The sequence below is a fragment of the Mus musculus genome, chromosome 5 (genome assembly GCF_000001635.26).
Source record: "Mus musculus strain C57BL/6J chromosome 5, GRCm38.p6 C57BL/6J".
Classification (NCBI taxonomy): Eukaryota; Metazoa; Chordata; class Mammalia; order Rodentia; family Muridae; genus Mus; species Mus musculus.
The window spans coordinates 134,718,368-134,736,365 of record NC_000071.6 but is presented as its reverse complement, the minus strand read 5'-3'; the positions used below and the strand labels follow the sequence as shown (position 1 = coordinate 134,736,365).

Below are 17,998 nucleotides of genomic sequence, written 5' to 3'. Positions count from 1 at the left end.
CCTGACATTCACCATCTCTTCCCTCTGCAGCTCTGGGACCTGGAGGAAAACCACCTAAGCCAGGTAAGAGCCACCAAGGGAAGGTCCCTGAGATGGAGAGGGTGGGATTCCCAGAGCCATGGCTGGCCAGGGAGCCAAAGGAAGGGAGTTAATGCTAGCAAAAGCCCCCAGGTATCAACAGGCTAGAGTCGGGCCCCAAGTTGTCCAACAAGAGAAGATTGAAGATAATTCAACGGCTGTGTCCTGCATGGGCTATTGTGCCAGCTTCCTGCTCACTGCCCTCTGGAATGCTCCCAACGCTTCAGACAAAGCAAACTCTGAGGTCCCCATGGCTCTTTAAAGCAGCACTTTACAGTGGAAGGCCCCCAAATGGTGTATCTAGATAGACATTTGACTTCTGACTCAGATGTGAGCTTGACTCTAAGATGAACCTGACCGTGGCCCCAGAATATCTTTCTGCCTCTTCCCAGCCTCCTTCCAGCTGAGTCTAGACCATGGGGTTTTCCACTTTAATCGGCCAGCAGCAGCTACGCTCAGCTTTGAAGTGGTGCCAAATGGAGGGAGGGGTCTCTCCCGGAAACACTGTTGGTTAAGAAGCAGGTGGAGGCCACCGTCTGGTGGTGCACACCTGTAATCTTAGCCTCTGAAAAGGCTGAGACAGGAGGGTTCTGAGTTAGAAAGGTCAGCCTCAGATGACTAGGAAGACCCTGTCACAGAATAAAAAGTAGAAAGAAGACTGAGGGTGCAGTTCAACGGTAGAACTCTCACCTAGAATCCCCCAGGGAGGGGCTAGGGGCGTGGCTCAGTGGTAGAGCTCCTGCCTAGAATCCCCCAGGGAGGGGGCTAGGGGCGTGGCTCAGTGGTAGAGCCCCTGCCTAGAATCCCCCAGTGAGGGGCTGGGGGCGTGGCTCAGTAATAGAGCACCTGCCTAGAATCCCCCAGGGAGGGGCTGGGGGCATGGCTCAGCAATAGAGCACCTGCAATCCCTTAGTGAATAGCCAGAAGCATGCATGGCTCAGTAATAGAGCACTTGTGTAGCATGTTGGAAACCCTGTGTACACACACACACACACACACACACACACACACACACACAGACAAACCTCATTATAGTCCTATTGCTGCCCCTCCCCCATGTGTGATGCTTTCTATGTGGCACATGTGTTCCCCACCCAGTGCCTGCCACCCTGGCTTCAAAGTCACATGCTTCTGGACAGTTGGGATGTCCAACTGCTCTTACAAAATCCTGATGACAGATGATCCAACTACTAATGAATGTGTGAGAAGCAGAGTCCCCTTCGCTGAAGCCTGTGAGAGTTGTGAAACTTCAGGGCCAGGGCCAGCAAGGGAGGAAGAGGACAGGGCATCCGGGCAAGCTAGGTCCTAGGGGCTGGGAGTTCTGTAAAGCCTGGAGACCCCATGGCTTGTCAATTCTCCTTGGGGTGCCAAGGACGGAACTGAGAGTCTGTTCTATGCGAGGCAAGCACTCTATCACCGAGCTACATCTTTGTACATTTCTTCAACGATCGCATTGATTTATTGGTTTTCATATGTTTCTTTATTATGGGTCTGGTACGAGTGCACCGCAGTGTGCCTGTAGAGGTCAGAGGGTAAGTGCTGAGCACTGATTCTCTTCTTCCACCATGTAGGTCCCAACAATTGAACTCACGTTGTCGGGCTTAGTGGCAAGTGCCTTTGCCCACTGAGCCATCTGATTTTGTGTTTTGATTCGGGGGTCTCACTAACTTGTCCAGGCTGACCTTGAACTATATGTCCCAGACAAGCCTTGAAATTTAGAGCCTCCTGCCTCAGCTTCTTGAGTGGCTAAAATGACAGGCGTGTGCTACTAAGTACAGCTCCTAAGGTCATCTTTTAGTGCCAGGATAGAGTGAAGGATGTAACAGGCTTGGTTAAGCCACCATGAATAGCCCAATGTAGGTTCCCCACATCCTGGCTAGAGGGACATCCGGGCCTGCCCAGGCAGGATGCGATGGAGTGCAGGCATCGTACAGATCGTGTTTGGGAACAATTAATCCCCAGGGAGAGGGGGTGGGTGTCTTGGCAGCTATTCCTCCATGTGGGTGCTGTAAGCTGGCCCCTCCCTGCCTGAGTTCTCAGTGGGGGACCGGGCAGCTGGGAGCCAGCACTGCCTACACCCAGAGCACCAGCTGGAGGCCAGCAGGCTGGCCAGCCACTGCAAACAAGGGGTATGGGCAAGGACAGGAAGGAGCTGGATGAGCACCCATGGGATACCCTGGCAGGTTACACACAGTAGGTGCTGCCTTCTCACAAGCTCAGTGGCCCCAGAAAGGTAGGGATCATGGAAACTATAAATAAATGGATATATTAGCCACACACAGTGGCACAAGTCTGTCAGCCTAGCGTTCAAGAGACTGAGGTCAGCAGATAAGTTCAAGATTAACCTGGGCTACAGAGTGAGTTAAGTATTATGGAAACCGAGGTAGGACATCTACCAGCTCAAGGCTAGTCTGGGCTAAATACATGTTCAAGGCCAGCCTGAATTACACAGTGAGACCCTAAGTCATGGGGAAAACCAGACAAGTTAGCACGTGCCTCTAACCCTAGCACTTGGGAGGCAGAGACAAGCAGATGTTTATAAATTCAAGGCCAGCCTGGTCTGCGTAGCAAGTTACAGTCCAGCTTGGGCTAGATAATTAGACCCTTTCTCAAAAATAAAAATAATAAGAAATAAGATTAAAAGACCGGGTTTGTGGCTTGGTTTGTAGAACACGTTCCTAGCATGTACAGATCCCATCCTGGATTCCATCCCCAGTACCACATAATAAGGCATGGAGGCATGTGCCTGCATTCTTAGCACTCGTGAGAAAAAGACCAGAGGACCAGGAGTTCAAGGTCATACCCGGCTGCACACTGAGCTTAAAGCCAGCAAAAGCTGCATGAAACCCTGTCTCAAAAGGAAACAGGTGGCAAGAGAGATGGCTGGGCAATTAAGAACACATGATCTTACAGAGGACTAGGGTTCAGTCCCCAGCATGCACAGAATGGTTCACTTGTAACTCCAGTTCCAGGGAATTCGACTCCCTTTACTGGCCACCACCAGCACCATACACACACATGACACACATATGTACATGCAGGCAAAACACTCGTGCATGTAAAATATAACTCTCTTAAAATTTTTCATTTAAGGGACTAGAGGAATGGCTTAGTGGGAAAGGGCACACACTGCTTTTACAGAGAACCCAAGTTCAGTTCCCAGCACCCACACCAGGCAGCTGAGAGTGGCCAGGAACTCAGCTTCAGGGGATCTGACACTTCTGGCCTCTGTAGACACCTATACTCATGTGTACATACACACAGAAAGACACATGCAAGTATACATAATTTTTTAAAGTAGAAATAGCCAGTAATGGTGACATATGCCTTTAATCTCAGCACTTGGGAGGCAAAGGCAGGTGGATATCTGAGTTCAAGGCCAGCCTGGTCTACAGAGTGAGTTCCAGAATGGCCAGGGCTACACAGAGAAACCCTGTCTCAAAGAAAGGGAGGAAGGAAGGAAGGAAGGAAGGAAGGAAGGAAGGAAGGAAGGAAGAAAGAAAGGAAGGAAGGAACTTTTTTAAAGATTATCATTTTTAAGAGAATAGTAGAGATGGGGAAACTGAGGTTCAACAAGAGGAAGGTGACTCCCTCATCTACGCAAACCAAGGCAAGGGGCAACATAACTCTAGAACCTTCTAACTCCAAAAAGAAGCAGATAGACTCTAGTAAGGCCCTGGGCTCCCAGCTGTGATCCAACCCTTAATTCCTTCTCCCTCCTCCAGGTGCCGGACTTCTGGGAACGTTTGGAGCAGGTAAGTCTAAAAGACTGTTAATAAAGAGCAGCAAGCAACAGTGGAGACCAGGCTGGCTGTCAAACTCCACCCCCTTCTTTCTTTGACTTCCTGTCCAGTCTGGTTCTCTCAGCCTCTCCATTGGACAGTAAAGATCTGTGCATGTCCCCTGCCCTCTATAAGCACTATAAACAAGACCGGCTTGAGAGGAGCTATTGACAGAACTGGGGAGGGACAGGGAGGTGAGACCAGGAAGTTATTAATCCAGGCAGCCTCATTTCCCTCAGTCTTGTATACATATGTATTATGGTACTGGGGATGGAACCCAAGACTCTTGCGTACATGTGGTGATCGCTGTATCTCCTGAGCTACATGCTCAGCCTTCACACCGTTAGAGGACAAGTCAGGAAGCCTGGTCAGAAGAAAGATGCTATCCCAGGGAGAGCCAGGGAGACCTCTCATCAGGACTCAGCAGACCCTATGCTTGGAGAACCCCTGAGACGACTTTGCCCTACTGTAGACCCCACAGCCAGAGCTGGTGCTGGCAAGAGATAGTTCTCCCATAATTGGAAACAAACCTGCCAAGGCAAGCCTCCAAAACTCCAACCTAACTGGGCCCATTGGTCAAGGCCAAGGACATGGAATGTCTCCTGGAGGAGGAGAAAGAATGATCAGCCCCAGATGTGGGAAGGAGAGAGCCAGAGGGATCCATTTGGCTCCTCATGAGTCTGAGCAAGGAGGATTCCTGACTAGAAGGGTAGCTACATGTTGTACAAGAAGGAAGTTCAGGGTCAGGGAGGTGGCACAGTTCATAGACCCCTTACCTAACATTATGAAGCCCTTAGCTCCAACCCTAGTACCATGTAAACTGGACTTCCTGGGAACTGCCTGAAAACCCACCATTTGGAAGGTAGAGGCAGGAGGATCAGAAGTTCAAAGTCAACCTCAGTGACACAGCAGGTGTGAGTCAAGCCTGGGCTACATGAGACCCTGTCTCAAAAAAAAAAAAAAAAAGCAGGGAGAGCACTAGGGGAGGGGTCTGCATCAGGGCATACCATCAAGGGAGCAGAGAAGATGCCTGGCTGGTATAGATATAGATAAGAACTCACCTCTCCTGGGCTCCAGTGGGAGCAAGGCTGGCCTGGAAGGAATGTGGGTTTGCCTGCAGATAACATCTGCCATTATAGAAAGCCAGCTGGGTCCTGGCCACTGCCAGGCCTCCTGGGAGACACACAGGCTAATCATACTTGTTAGAGAATACTACATCAGCTCCACCTATAGTATCTGACCACTCGCTCATGGCTGCAGATTTGTCAGGATCATATGCCCTCCACCACAATACCAAAGATAGTAGGGGGCAGCCTAGACACCCACTTCATGATGACACCCTTCTCACAAGGAGCCCGGGTATGAAACCCACACACCTACTTCTCTTCATCTCTCTCTTCCACAGGTCCTGGAGGACTTGGAGGTGCTGGCCCGGGTGCAGGTTAGTGTGAACAACTGAGCATTACACCAGGTCCTCATCCCAGCCTAGGGCATCAGCCTGGGATAAACAGCAGGCAGGCCCAGAGTTTGAGCCAAGTGTTAATGACGGCACGAATGAAGAATGACACCAATGTCAGCCACTCCTAAGAAGCTACCCAGGGGACAGTTGTAAAATAGAGATGAGACTGGATAGAGACATCTCCCAAGGGCACCCAGGGGTAGATCTGCCCACCAGAAAAGGAACCATAAATGGTGGTGGTGCATGCCAGGAATATACCAGTGTTTGGGTGTAAGGCCTAATACTATGAGGATTAAGGCCAGCCTGGGCTATATAGGAAGTTCCAGACCAACCTGGGCATATAGACTTTGTCTCAAAAAAAACCAAAATATTGAGGCTGGACATGGTAGCAGACACCTTTAATTTTAGCACGCAGGAGACAGAGGCAGAAAGATCTCTGTGAGTTCGAGGTCCACCTAGTCTACATAGCAATTTCCAGTCCAGCTAAAGTTATATAATGAGATCTTGTCTCCAATGCATGCATATATATTTATATATGTGTGTGTATATATATGTATATATATATATGTATACATGTATATGTATATATGTATACATGTATATGTATATATGTGTGTATATATATTATACTTACATATACATACTTACATGCATATGTGGATATAGATGTAGATATAGACAAAAATTTGCCTCTTCTGGCTTTCATCCCCAGCACTGAAATACCCGTGAACCCAATATTTGGTAGGTGGAAGATAAAATGGTTCAAGGTTAGCCTCAGCTACATAGTGATTTCCAGGCCAGCCTGGACTACACATATATCCAGACTTTGTCTTGAATACTAAAAGATTCACACAGTTTTGTCAGGCTGAACGGTTTTGTTAAGCATAGACAGCCTCTAACACAGTGGTTCTCAACCTTCCTAATGCTGTGACCCTTTAATACAGTTCCTCATGGTGCGGTGACCCCCCAACCTTAAAATTATTTTCATTGTTACTTCAGAACTGTAATTTTACTGTTATCGTGGATCATAATGTAACTATCTGTGTTTTCCGATGTCTTTGGTAATCCCTGGGAAAGGGTTGTTCAACCCCCAAAGGGGTCGCGACCCACAGGTTGAGAACCACTGCTCTAACATGTGCTCCCATCCTGGTAAGCAGGAGCCACCGGTGACAACAAGCACCTTCAAAAGTCACAGAATCTTGAATCCCATTCCTGGGTGAAGGGGTCCAGGCTGGGCTGAGGCTATGCAACTCCCACTGAGCATAGCAGTTCGGGACCACACAGACACTCTCCTCCACAGGTCTCGGGGCCTTTCCTGCAGGCACCTTCCCAGGGGCAGGAGCTCTGGTGCCCGGGGGAGCAGCAGGGGCTGCTGCGGCTTATAAAGCTGCCGCCAAAGCTGGTGAGTGGCCCTCTGGCTTTCCAAGACCTCCAGACCAAGGAGATAAAGACGGGGGAGGGGGTGTAGAGAATCCTCCTCCCTGGAGAGATAATGAGGGTGGCTAATTGTACCCAGTCTTGAAGTGGCTTGGTAACAGGACCAGACCCTAACACCTGCCCCTCAGTACACACTTCTTGTCTGACCCCTGAATTTTCCTGTTCCTGGCTACGCAGGGGCTGGGCTTGGTGGCGTTGGCGGAGTCCCAGGTGGTGTTGGCGTTGGTGGAGTTCCAGGTGGTGTTGGAGTTGGCGGAGTCCCAGGTGGTGTTGGAGTTGGTGGAGTCCCTGGCGGTGTTGGTGGTATTGGTGGCATCGGTGGCTTAGGAGTCTCGACAGGTATGGTGGCTAAACCTGAGCACGTGGAAGTGGTGCCAGTAGACCTGGGTGGACTCAACGCTATAATCCCTTCTGTCCAGGTGCTGTGGTGCCCCAAGTCGGAGCTGGCATCGGAGCTGGAGGAAAGCCTGGGAAAGTTCCTGGTCAGTGCAGAATCTGTGGGGGGTAGAGGTTAGAGGTCAGGGAGAGGTCAGAGGTCAAGGAGTCTGTAGAGGTCACAACCCTCCCCTCTCCAACACACTGGAGGACAAAGGGAAAAATACATGCCGGATCCAAAGCAACAGACCTGTGATTGGGCAATAGGGCTGAGTGACTTGACCTGACATCTAGAAATTTCTATGCTCTTGGAGCAAAACCTAAAAAAAAAAAAAAAAAAGAAAAAAAAAAGAGAGAGAGAGACCTCACAGACAGGCTCTGGATCACAGATGGGGAAACTGAGGTTTTAAATGTTGAGTCAGAGCAGGACGGCCCACAGCTGTTCCCGGTAGAGCTGGAGGTGGGCCCAACATCCTGAGGCACCCCCATCTGGTGCTCATTTGTCCCTATGCTCTTTAGGAAGTGACTTCAGGTTAAAGAAAAGGCAAACATCTGGAAGCCTTTGGACGTGAGGTGGGCTGGCTAGGCTGTGTAAACAGGCTCTGGGCTCCAGAAGACAGTGAAATCAGTGCTCTGAAGGATCTACAGGCTCTCTAACAGAACAGAGAGTGCTGTGGGCCTGCTCTGTCTATCCCTAGCCATCCCAGTGGGGACCATGGCATGCAGGCCAGGATAGCTGTTGCTGAGGTCTGGTGCCGTGACACCTCTGCTAAGGTTTCTTGCTCCCTTGCCTCCAGGTGTTGGTCTTCCAGGTGTATACCCAGGCGGAGTGCTCCCAGGAACAGGTGAGGACAAGAAGGATGGGCTGGGACATAACTCAGTTGACAGAATGCCTACCTAGCATGGGTTCCATCCCCAGCATCACATAAACCGGGTGTGGTGGCACATGCCTTTAATCCCAGCACTTTGAAGGCTGAGGCACAAGGAGCTTAAGCTTGAGGCCAGCCTGGGATACATAATGAGCCCTTACTTCAAAGAACAAAAACAAGAACAAAGAGTGGGGCTAAAAAGATGGCTCAGTAATTAAGAGCACAGACTGTTCTTCCGGAGGACATGGGTTCAATTCTTGGTAAGCACGTGGAGGCTCACAACCATCTATAATTCTTCTGTCCTCCAAGGGCACCAGGCATGCATGCAATATACAGACAGACAGACAGACAGACAGACAGACAGTCAGACATGCAGGCGAAACACCCATACACATAAAACCAAAATAATTTTTAACGAGTAGGTTGGGGACGTATTTCAGTTGGCAGAGCACTTGCTTAGCACACACGAAGCCTGGGCACTTCCCCAGCACTTCATAAACCAGACTTGGTGATGCACTCTTGTAACGCTGGCACTTGGGAGATAAAGACAGAGGGATACAGAGTTCAGGGTCATCCTTGGCTACATAACAAGTTTTAAGCCAGCCTGAACTACATGGAACTCTGTCTGAGAGAGACAGAGACAGAGACAGAGACAGAGACAGAGACAGAGACAGAGACAGAGAAATTGGGGATGTACCCTCATTGGTACCCTCTCCTCTCCCTCCTCCTAAAGCTAAGGCCAGCTGAGGCCAGTGGCTGTTTCCCTAAGTGTCCAAGTTCAACTTAATGGACATTAGGTCCTTGGCAACAAAGGTCAGCTTTCCCCAGCCTCGCCCAATCCCTCAACCCAGGCCAGCACTCTCATCACAGCCTAAAGCCAATCCTCCGAGGACAGATGGAGTCCCTAGTGTAGCCAGCTTTTTTCCCAAAAGCCCTGAGTCACCAGGGGTAGGCACGCCCAGAAAGTCTGCCCTACAGTAGACCCCCCGAAGAACTTCCCCTCACTTCTTTCCCAACCAGAACCTACCTCCCCACCCAACAAGGTTCCTGAAATCCCCCAAAAGCCCAGATTTCAGGGATTTGCTGACAGGGCATCCCTTCCTTCCTGGTTGAGGCAGCCAAGCCCCAGGGGAGGCGAGAGAGGAGGAAGAGTCTGCAGAGAGTCATAGGGTAGCCACTGAGAAGCATGTCACATGGGATGTGCCTCTCCACACTTCCTCCCATCCAAGCATTAACTAGACTGGATCCTGCTTCTGCGATCAGACACACACATTCAAGGCGGTGTGGCTATAGATCTCTCTGTGCCTTTTCTCCTAAGCGTGGTCATGACAGATTTCTAACAACTTACTGAAGAGGTCCACCAAGGCTGAGGTCAGGCTCAGTTGAGTTAGGATTAAAACTCAGATTTTCCAGCCAGGACTAGTGGCCCAAGACACTTGGAAGGCTGAGATAAATGAATCAAAAGTTCAAGTCTAACCTGGGTAGCTTAGCCAGACATTGTCTCAAAAATAAGAAAAGCATTGTGGGCATGGCTCAGTGGTAGAGCCCCTGCCTAGAATCCCCCAATGATGGGATGGTACATATTTGGGGCCCTGGATTCAATTCACAGCACCACCATTAATTAATTAATAATTCAAATCCTCTAAGCTTGAGCTACACAAAAGAAGAAAATCCCACAAACTGGTCCATATTTTACTTGCCCTGTTAGTCATGCCCATAGTTGGTCATCAGCACTGAAATAGATCGGTCAATAGACCTAAGGTTGGCACAGGGTGCCAAATAGAGTTTCCCCTTCCTTACTTGTTGTACATGTCTTTGCCACTCAGGAGCTCGGTTCCCTGGTGTGGGGGTGCTCCCTGGAGTTCCCACTGGCACAGGAGTCAAAGCCAAGGCTCCAGGTATGTATAACCAACTGTGCTGGGGGCCAGGGTAGAATCTTCTGCCTGTCTGCCTGCAGGCCCCTCTGACCTGGGGTGTAAGGGATACCTTGGGATTCTAAGCTTCGTTGGGAATCTCTGTGGGTACAGGAAGGTACTACCGATGTCCCGGCCTTGCTTCTGCTGGCTAGGAAGGGCAGCATGGTATTCAGAAAGTCCATAGAGTAAGCCTGACCAAGTAGCATAGGCATATAATTCCAAGCTATTCAGAAGGCGGAGACAGGAGGCTTGAAAGTTCAAGGTCAACTTGGGCAAGTGGGGTCACTGTTTTAAGTTAAAAGTAAAAAGAGCGCTGAGGGGTATGGCTCAGTAGTAGAGTGCTTGCTTAGAAATCCTTAGTGAATGAATGGGGGCTGGGGACATAGTTCAGTCGTAGAGCCCCTGCCTAGAATCCCCCAGGGAGGGGCTAGGGTGTGGCTCAGTGGTAGAGCCCCTGCCTAGAATCCCTCAGTGAGGGGCTGGGGGCATGGCTCAGTGGTAGAGCCCCTGCCTAGAAACCCCAGTGAGAGGCTGGAGGCGTGGCTCAGTGGTAGATCTCCTGTCCATCATAAACAAAGGAAGCCTAGAGCCAGTGCTCTGTGTGCTGCACACTCAGTGCTGGGCCACAGCAGCAGCTCTTTGTCTTTGCAGGTGGAGGTGGTGCTTTTGCTGGAATCCCAGGTAAGTTAAAGCTGCTCTCCCAAAGTTGAGAGGACACTCTGGGGCTAGATATGCAGAAACCTATCCATACCTGCCCAATCTCTCATGTCTCTTGTTGCAAGGTTTGTTGAAGAGTTTAATCACACAGGCATGAGGACCTAAGCACAATCCCCAGAACCCATATTCCAAAAATTAAAAAAAAAGAAACAAACACAAACAAAAACAGGCCTCTACCCAAAGTGTCATCTATCCCCAATGGGGAGCGCTAAACCAAGGGGTTCTCAACCTGGGGGTCGCGACCCCCTTGGAAGTCAAGTGGCTATTTCATAGGGTTTATATATCCACTACCCTGCATATCAGCTATTTACATTATAACTCATAGCAGTAGCATGATTATAGTGGCTATGAAGTAACAACGAGATAATTTTATGGTAGGGAGGGGGAGTCACCACAACATGAGAAACTCAAAGTATTACAGCAATAGAAAGGTTGAGAACCACTGTCCTAACCCAAACTCCATCAATGCAGATCCAAAATGGAACCCGATACCCAGCAGTGCACTAAAGTCTACACAGATGAGTGTAGGAATGTGTCCCTCAGCTTCTACATTGGCTATCACTAGGGAGTGTATCCCTGACCGATGACAAAGAGATAAGGAGGTCCCCATGGCAGAACAATCCCAGAGTGCCAGCCGGGAGGAATGTGTTCCATCTGAACAGAGAGTAGACTTTCTGTCAGGGATTTAAGAAGATGCTGCCACCCCAAGGTCTGGGACTTTGATTTACTTTTGTTCTTGCAGGGGTCGGACCCTTTGGGGGTCAGCAGCCTGGTGTCCCACTGGGTTATCCCATCAAAGCACCAAAGCTGCCAGGTAAGCCAGAGATAGGTTTTAAGATGCTTCACCAGGGTGGGGGGAGATTTTTCAGTGGGTAAAGCTCTTGCTACACAAGTTCGAATCCCCAGAACCCACATAAAGCTGAGTGCAGTAGTGTGTTTCTGTGATTCCAGTACTCCTATGCTGAGACGGAGGGGTCAGGGGACAGAGATAAGAGAAACTCTGAGAGGTCATGGGCCAGGTAGCCTGGTGTACACAGCAGCAAACAACAAAGAGACCCTTCCTCAGATGAGTGGAAGATGCGGACTGACCTGAGGTTATCTTCTGAACTCCACTTGAACACAGAAGTATCTACACATACACACACCGCACTCAAACATGCACACATTTATATACATACCACATATGCACAAACATACACACATGTAACACACAGTGGTATCTATGCATACACACACAAATGCATATACATGCACATACATGCACACTAAAACAAACATGTACACATGTACACACACACATATATGCAGTAGTGTTTATGCAGATTTGAAAACACACACAATAGTATTCATCCATACACACACATACATATGAATATATACACGAACTCACAAACACATACCCATGTTTATATATATATATATATATATACACACACACACACACACACACACACACACACACACACACACACACAATAACAACAACAGGCATGGTTTGCTGATCCTCTGCTGGAAAATCAGCCTCAAGGGGACTTGCTTGGCCCTACTCACACTGGGATAAGCATTACCATCTACAGAGCTATGGAGACGATTCACTTGGTAAACTGTTGCACAAGTACAAGGACCTGAGTTCATTCCTCAGAGCCCACATTAAAAAAAAAAAAGCCAGAAATGGTAGGGTACACTTATGATCCCAATGCTGGAGAGGTAGAAACAAGAGGATCCTTAAAGCTTGCTGGCCAGTCATTCCAACCTACTCAACCAGCCCCAGGTCCTAGTGAGAGTCAAGATGAACAGCCCCTGAACAATTACACTGAGGTTTGTTGTCTAGCCTCTGTACATACATGTACACATATACACACATGCCTGTGTACATACACACACATATATATACATATACACACATATATATGTATATACACACATATATATATGTATATATACACACATATACACATACATATATACATATACATACATATATGTGTATGTGTATATATATACATATATATATATACACATATATATGTATATAGGGGGGAGGCATTATTGTACTGGGGTATAATCCCTGAACTCTGGAGGCTGGAAGCAGGAGTATTATATAATTTCAAGGCCAGCCTGGGCTACTAGTGAGGTATACAATGATTTGGAGGCCAGCCTGGGTTACAGAGTGGGACCCTACCACAAAACAAAACAAGAGAATGAATAGAAAAAGAAAGAAAGAAAATCCCACCATGCATTAGAAAGACTCCTACCAGGTCTAGCTACCCACTATCACCACCCTGTCACCTCTATCACAGCCATCAGTCCAGCCCCTGTGGGAGCACGCACAGGGGGAGGCACTACTTTCCATCTATCCATCCATCCATCCATCTGTCTGTCCATCCATCTGGCCATGCTGGTACCTAGGTCTGAAGAAGAGTGCCTGTCCTCTCCCTGCTCTCTCTACCTGATAGACTTTATTAACAAGTAGTGATTGATTCTCAAGAGAGTAAGAAAGATCTGTTATGGGGGAAATCTGTCCAATCAGGCAGATGGGAGACAAGAAAGGCATCTATCCCTACCTCTGCCAATCTGTCCATCACTCCTTCCTCTACCCATTCCTTACTATCTCTCCCTCCTTCTCCATGCATGCATCTATCTACCCATCACTCCTTCCTTCTACCTACTTTCCATCTATCCATCCATCCATCCGTCTGTCCATCCATCTGTCCATCCATCTGTCCATCCATCTGTCCATCCATCATCCATCAATCCTTCGACCCACTTATCTCTCCATCCATCCATCCATCCATCCATCCATCCATCACTTGTTCCTTCTATCCACTTTTCATCCATCTCTCTGTCCATCCATCACCTATCCATCATCCATCACTCCTTCCTTCTACCAACTTTCCATCTATCCATCCATCCATCTGTCCATCTATCTGTCCATCCATCACTCCTTCTCTCCATCCATTCCTCTCCATCTATCACTTCTTCCTTGTAAGCATTTATCCCTCCATTATCCTACTCTCCTCTGACCTACTCTTTTCCATTCATCTATCCATCATTTCTTCCTTCTAATTCATCTCTCCATCCATCCCTCTTTCTCTCCATCCGTTGTATGATTCCTCCCTCCGTGATCCATGTACCCTATATACTCCATCCTCTCACCCCTGTCTCTCCCCCGACAATCCATCCATGCACTAACCCTTCACCCCATCCATCCTTTATCCTGTCCATAGGTGGCTACGGACTGCCCTATACCAATGGGAAATTGCCCTATGGTAAGTAATGCCCTCATGGGTTTGTGGGGCTCTGGTCCTTTCTGGTTCTATGGGTTGGAAAGTGTACTGAGGTCCCAGCCATGGGCCAAGAAAGCACCCAGCAAGGCACTAGAATAAAAAATTCCCAAAGGACAAAAATGAACACAGGGAACTTGGCCTAGCATTCAGTTACAGCCCTTTCTTATCACAACACCTTGAGCAAGCCATTGTTTCCTTCTCTAAGCCTCAGTGTCTTTGCCTATAAAATGGGATGGCATCCCCTATGCACACTTGTATCTGTGTACAGTTTTGTTGAAGGTGACGGGGGAGACTTAGGACAAGTGGGACAGGGGACAGCAGAGTGGCAACATCTATGTGAGTGACAGCCAAGCATCTTCTTTACAGGAGTAGCTGGTGCAGGGGGCAAGGCTGGCTACCCAACAGGGACAGGTAAGGGGAAAGAAAATCTCGCCTGCTTTCAGCCAGAGGGACACCAATGCCTCTATTTCCAAGGACTATCCAAAACACCAGCTAACTCGCCCTGCCTCCAAAACACCAGCTAACCCACCCTGCCTCCAAAACACCAGCTAACCCACCCTGCATCCAAAACACCAGCTAACCCACCCTGCATCCAAAACACCAGCTAACCCGCCCTGCATGAAGACCTCAGTCCAAGTCTAGGGGCAGCTCTTTGGCCTTTACTGGCTATGAAGCCCCCAGCTACATCTGAGTGTCTGTGAGGCTGGGAGCACAGTGGTCTGGGGATACCTGGACACCAGTACCATCTTTATTTAGTGTGCCCTCACTTCCCCTCTTCCAGGGGTCGGATCCCAGGCGGCGGCGGCAGCAGCTAAAGCAGCCAAGTATGGTGAGTGTCCTGGGGACCCTTGCCATCCTGTGATGGTTAGAACAAGCCAGGTGGTCTCTGCATCCCCCTATCCCCTTTTCAACAACGTGACTGGTGTGTGTAGCGCCCCCTCCCCTTTCCTCTATCTACCTACCTATCCCTCTACATCTCCCTCCCTCCCTCCATCTACCCATACCCTACCCACCCATCAACCCCTCTGTTCGTTGGTCTTCTCCATTCATTCATCCCTCCTCTCTATCCATCCCTCTACACTTCCCTCTTTCCCTCACTCTATCCGTCCATCCATCCATCCATCCATCCACGCATCCATTCCTCCACCTCTCCCTTCCAGCATCCATCCCTTATCCATGCCTCTATCACACGTCTCTGCATCCATCCCTTCACACCTCCTTCCCTTCCCTATTCTTCCCTCACTACCTCTGTCACCCTCCTTCCTTTAATTCATTCATCCACTCATCTTTCTATCTCTTCCTTCTTCCCTCCATCCATCTCCTATCTACCCACCTACCCTACCCCTCTTCCTCCCACACCTATTCCTTCCTGATCCATACATATACACACGCCCCATCCCTCCACTCAGGCATCTCTCATCCTTTCGCCCACCCTCCCCCATCTATGCCTCCTTCTGCCCCTCCCCCATCCTTCCTCCCCTCCATCCAGTGCCTCTTTCTCCACCTGCCTATCTCAGGGGATGTGGACACATCCCTGACAGAGTCATTATTTCTCCATGGGGAAAATGAGAAAAGCTAACTGGAGAGTGTGACCTGTCATTCAAGACCTTAGGCTACAAGGGGACGGGGGTATTCGCCCTGTGGGCCAGACACTGACTGTGAGGACTCAGCATTTGGGAGGTGGTGACAGGTACACAGGAATTTTGAGGATGGGTACCATGGTCATTAGAGAAAGAGATATAAACAGCACCTCTATAAGCATTTTTTAATGTTATATATCTGTTTCACATATACTACAAAAAGTGTAACCCCTCCCCAAGCCCACAGTCCCTTGGATGGCCTAGCTGTGGCCATGGTGTGGCAAGAGGTATCCTCTTTGCATCCAGATGGAGGTCAGCTCACTAGGACCAAAATTTTCTCCTTAGTCTCCAATCCAGGAGGCCTTCCTACCTCCATATCAGGAGGGGACAGAAGGCCCTACCAACTAAGGAGGCAGAAGTTAGAGGAGAAACTGATCCTGCCCTGGGAAGTCCACAGGCTTTTCTCCAGGCACTGAGGCCCCTTGGCAGACTGGGATTGGTGGAATAGCTGGAATATGGGAACTGGAGAGCCTGCAGACAGGGGCTGCCAGAGCTGGGCAGCCAGACACTTGGATCATAAACTTGGCTGAGTCTTCGGAACACAGGGAAAGGAAACCTTCAACATTCCTTTGGGGGCCCCTCTGGCCCACGGAACGGAGCTTGTGGTTTGTCAGTATGTAGAGGTGATTAGAAAGGGATTTGTCTGTGAACATCAGACTCCCTTAATGAGCAAGCTGAAATGGACACTTTGGGGGCAAACCCAAGAATTCTGGGGCGGGAACCTTCCCAGACAAGCCCAGCTGGAGATACTGAGGCTTGTTCCTGGGTGAAAGGATAGCCTATCAGGAAGCTGAGGCAGCAGGATTGATACATAGTTCAAGGCCAGCCTGAGCCACCTAATTGAGACCCTGTCTCACAAAACAGCAGATGGTAAGGAGCCTAGGGAGACAACTCAGTCAGTATAGTGCTTGCTACACAAGAATGAGAGCCTGAGTCCCAAGCCTCTCTAATCATGTTTTAAAAAAGGAGGCAAGACTGCACACATTTATAATCATAGTGCTAGGGTAGTAGAGACAGGTAGACACCTGCGACTCACTGGCCAGCCAGGCTAGCTGGCACACACAGTCCAGGTAAAAGGAAGAGATCTAGTCTCAAAAATCAAGGTGGGGTCCGGGGAGATAGCTCAGTGGTTAAAGCACTGGCTTAGCAAGCATGAGGATTTGGGTTCCCCCTTGGAAGGCAGGGATGGGGAGGTCCTCAGAGTCAAGCTGGCTAGTAAGGCTAGCCGTATTGATGGAGAGTCCCTGCCCCAACAGCTAAAGTAAAAATTCACCAAGGACGGTTCCACGCCATCAACCTTGGGCCTCCGCATGCACGTACACACAGATGCACAAACACCCACATGCATGTGCTTCCACATGCATGGGAAAACATGCATACACACGTACATGTGCACACATGTAAGAGAAGGGAAAAGAGGGACAAAAGCTCCTGAGGAAAGGTTAACATCTGGCCTTGGCACACATATGCAAGTATACTCATGCACGCACATGCGCGCACACACACAATGTGCTGACCCCTCTGGAGCTTTCCTGTCTGGCCTCAGAAGCTCTGGGGAGTCACATGGCGTCTTGTCCCGGCAGGTGCTGGGGGAGCTGGAGTCCTCCCTGGTGTTGGAGGGGGTGGCATTCCTGGTGGTGCTGGCGCAATTCCTGGGATTGGAGGCATTGCAGGTAATGTTTCTCCCAGCTGGAGGGTGGAGGTGTCCTTGAGGGGCCACAGCGGCAACACCTCACCCTCTGTGCCTGTCTTTCCAGGCGCTGGAACTCCTGCAGCAGCAGCTGCTGCAAAGGCTGCTGCTAAGGCTGCTAAGTATGGTGAGTGCCCCCTCAGGAAATGGAAGGCTTGGGGCATTGCATGAACACTGGAGATCCATGAGGAGGGGTAGACTTTGCCTCTGCTCACCTAGGGACATCTCTGACTTCCCCAAAAGGAGGCTTTTATCCATACTGGTCACTCAGTCTCAAAGGCAGCTCCCACTCTACATGGAGTTTGCAGGGAAAAGGATGCTGCCATACAACACCTGCCCAGAATCCCCCAGGGAGGGGCTGGGGGCGTGGCTCAGTGGTAGAGCTCCTGCCTAGAATCCCCCAGTGAGAGGCTGGGGGCGTGGCTCAGTGGTAGAGCCCCTGCCTAGAATCCCCCAGTGAGGGGCTGGGGGCGTGGCTCAGTGGTAGAACACCTGCCTAGAATCCCCCAATGAGGGGCTGGGGGCGTGGCTCAGTGGTAGAGCCCCTGCCTAGAATCCCCTGGCAGGAAGCTTCGATGTGGTTCAGGGGTAGAGCAGTAGCATATGCAAAGTCACGGTTTCAATTCCCAGTACTGCAAACTAAAACATGATAACAAAAGAACAAAGCAAAAACAAACAAAAAAAACCCCACAGTCTAGGTTCCTAAAGCAGACATTTTGATTTCATTTTAGAATTAATCATGTTCTTC

The 17,998-nt window shown here is 49.5% G+C and overlaps 1 protein-coding gene across 3 annotated transcripts in view; it reads left to right on the top strand.

The window, feature by feature from the left end:
• Positions 1 to 17,998, top strand: part of Eln (elastin) — a 44,774-nt gene that overhangs the window by 11,003 nt on the left and 15,773 nt on the right. For all 3 annotated transcript variants that reach the window (NM_007925.4, XM_011240855.2, XM_006504360.4), the window contains exons 4-18: positions 31 to 63; positions 3,804 to 3,833; positions 5,266 to 5,301; positions 6,620 to 6,721; positions 6,934 to 7,095; positions 7,176 to 7,238; positions 7,929 to 7,976; positions 9,827 to 9,898; positions 10,568 to 10,597; positions 11,376 to 11,447; positions 13,861 to 13,902; positions 14,287 to 14,331; positions 14,702 to 14,749; positions 17,144 to 17,233; positions 17,318 to 17,377. In NM_007925.4, coding sequence (NP_031951.2) covers positions 31 to 63; positions 3,804 to 3,833; positions 5,266 to 5,301; positions 6,620 to 6,721; positions 6,934 to 7,095; positions 7,176 to 7,238; positions 7,929 to 7,976; positions 9,827 to 9,898; positions 10,568 to 10,597; positions 11,376 to 11,447; positions 13,861 to 13,902; positions 14,287 to 14,331; positions 14,702 to 14,749; positions 17,144 to 17,233; positions 17,318 to 17,377 — 933 coding nt within the window. The remainder of the gene's footprint in view (positions 1 to 30; positions 64 to 3,803; positions 3,834 to 5,265; positions 5,302 to 6,619; positions 6,722 to 6,933; positions 7,096 to 7,175; positions 7,239 to 7,928; positions 7,977 to 9,826; positions 9,899 to 10,567; positions 10,598 to 11,375; positions 11,448 to 13,860; positions 13,903 to 14,286; positions 14,332 to 14,701; positions 14,750 to 17,143; positions 17,234 to 17,317; positions 17,378 to 17,998) is intronic.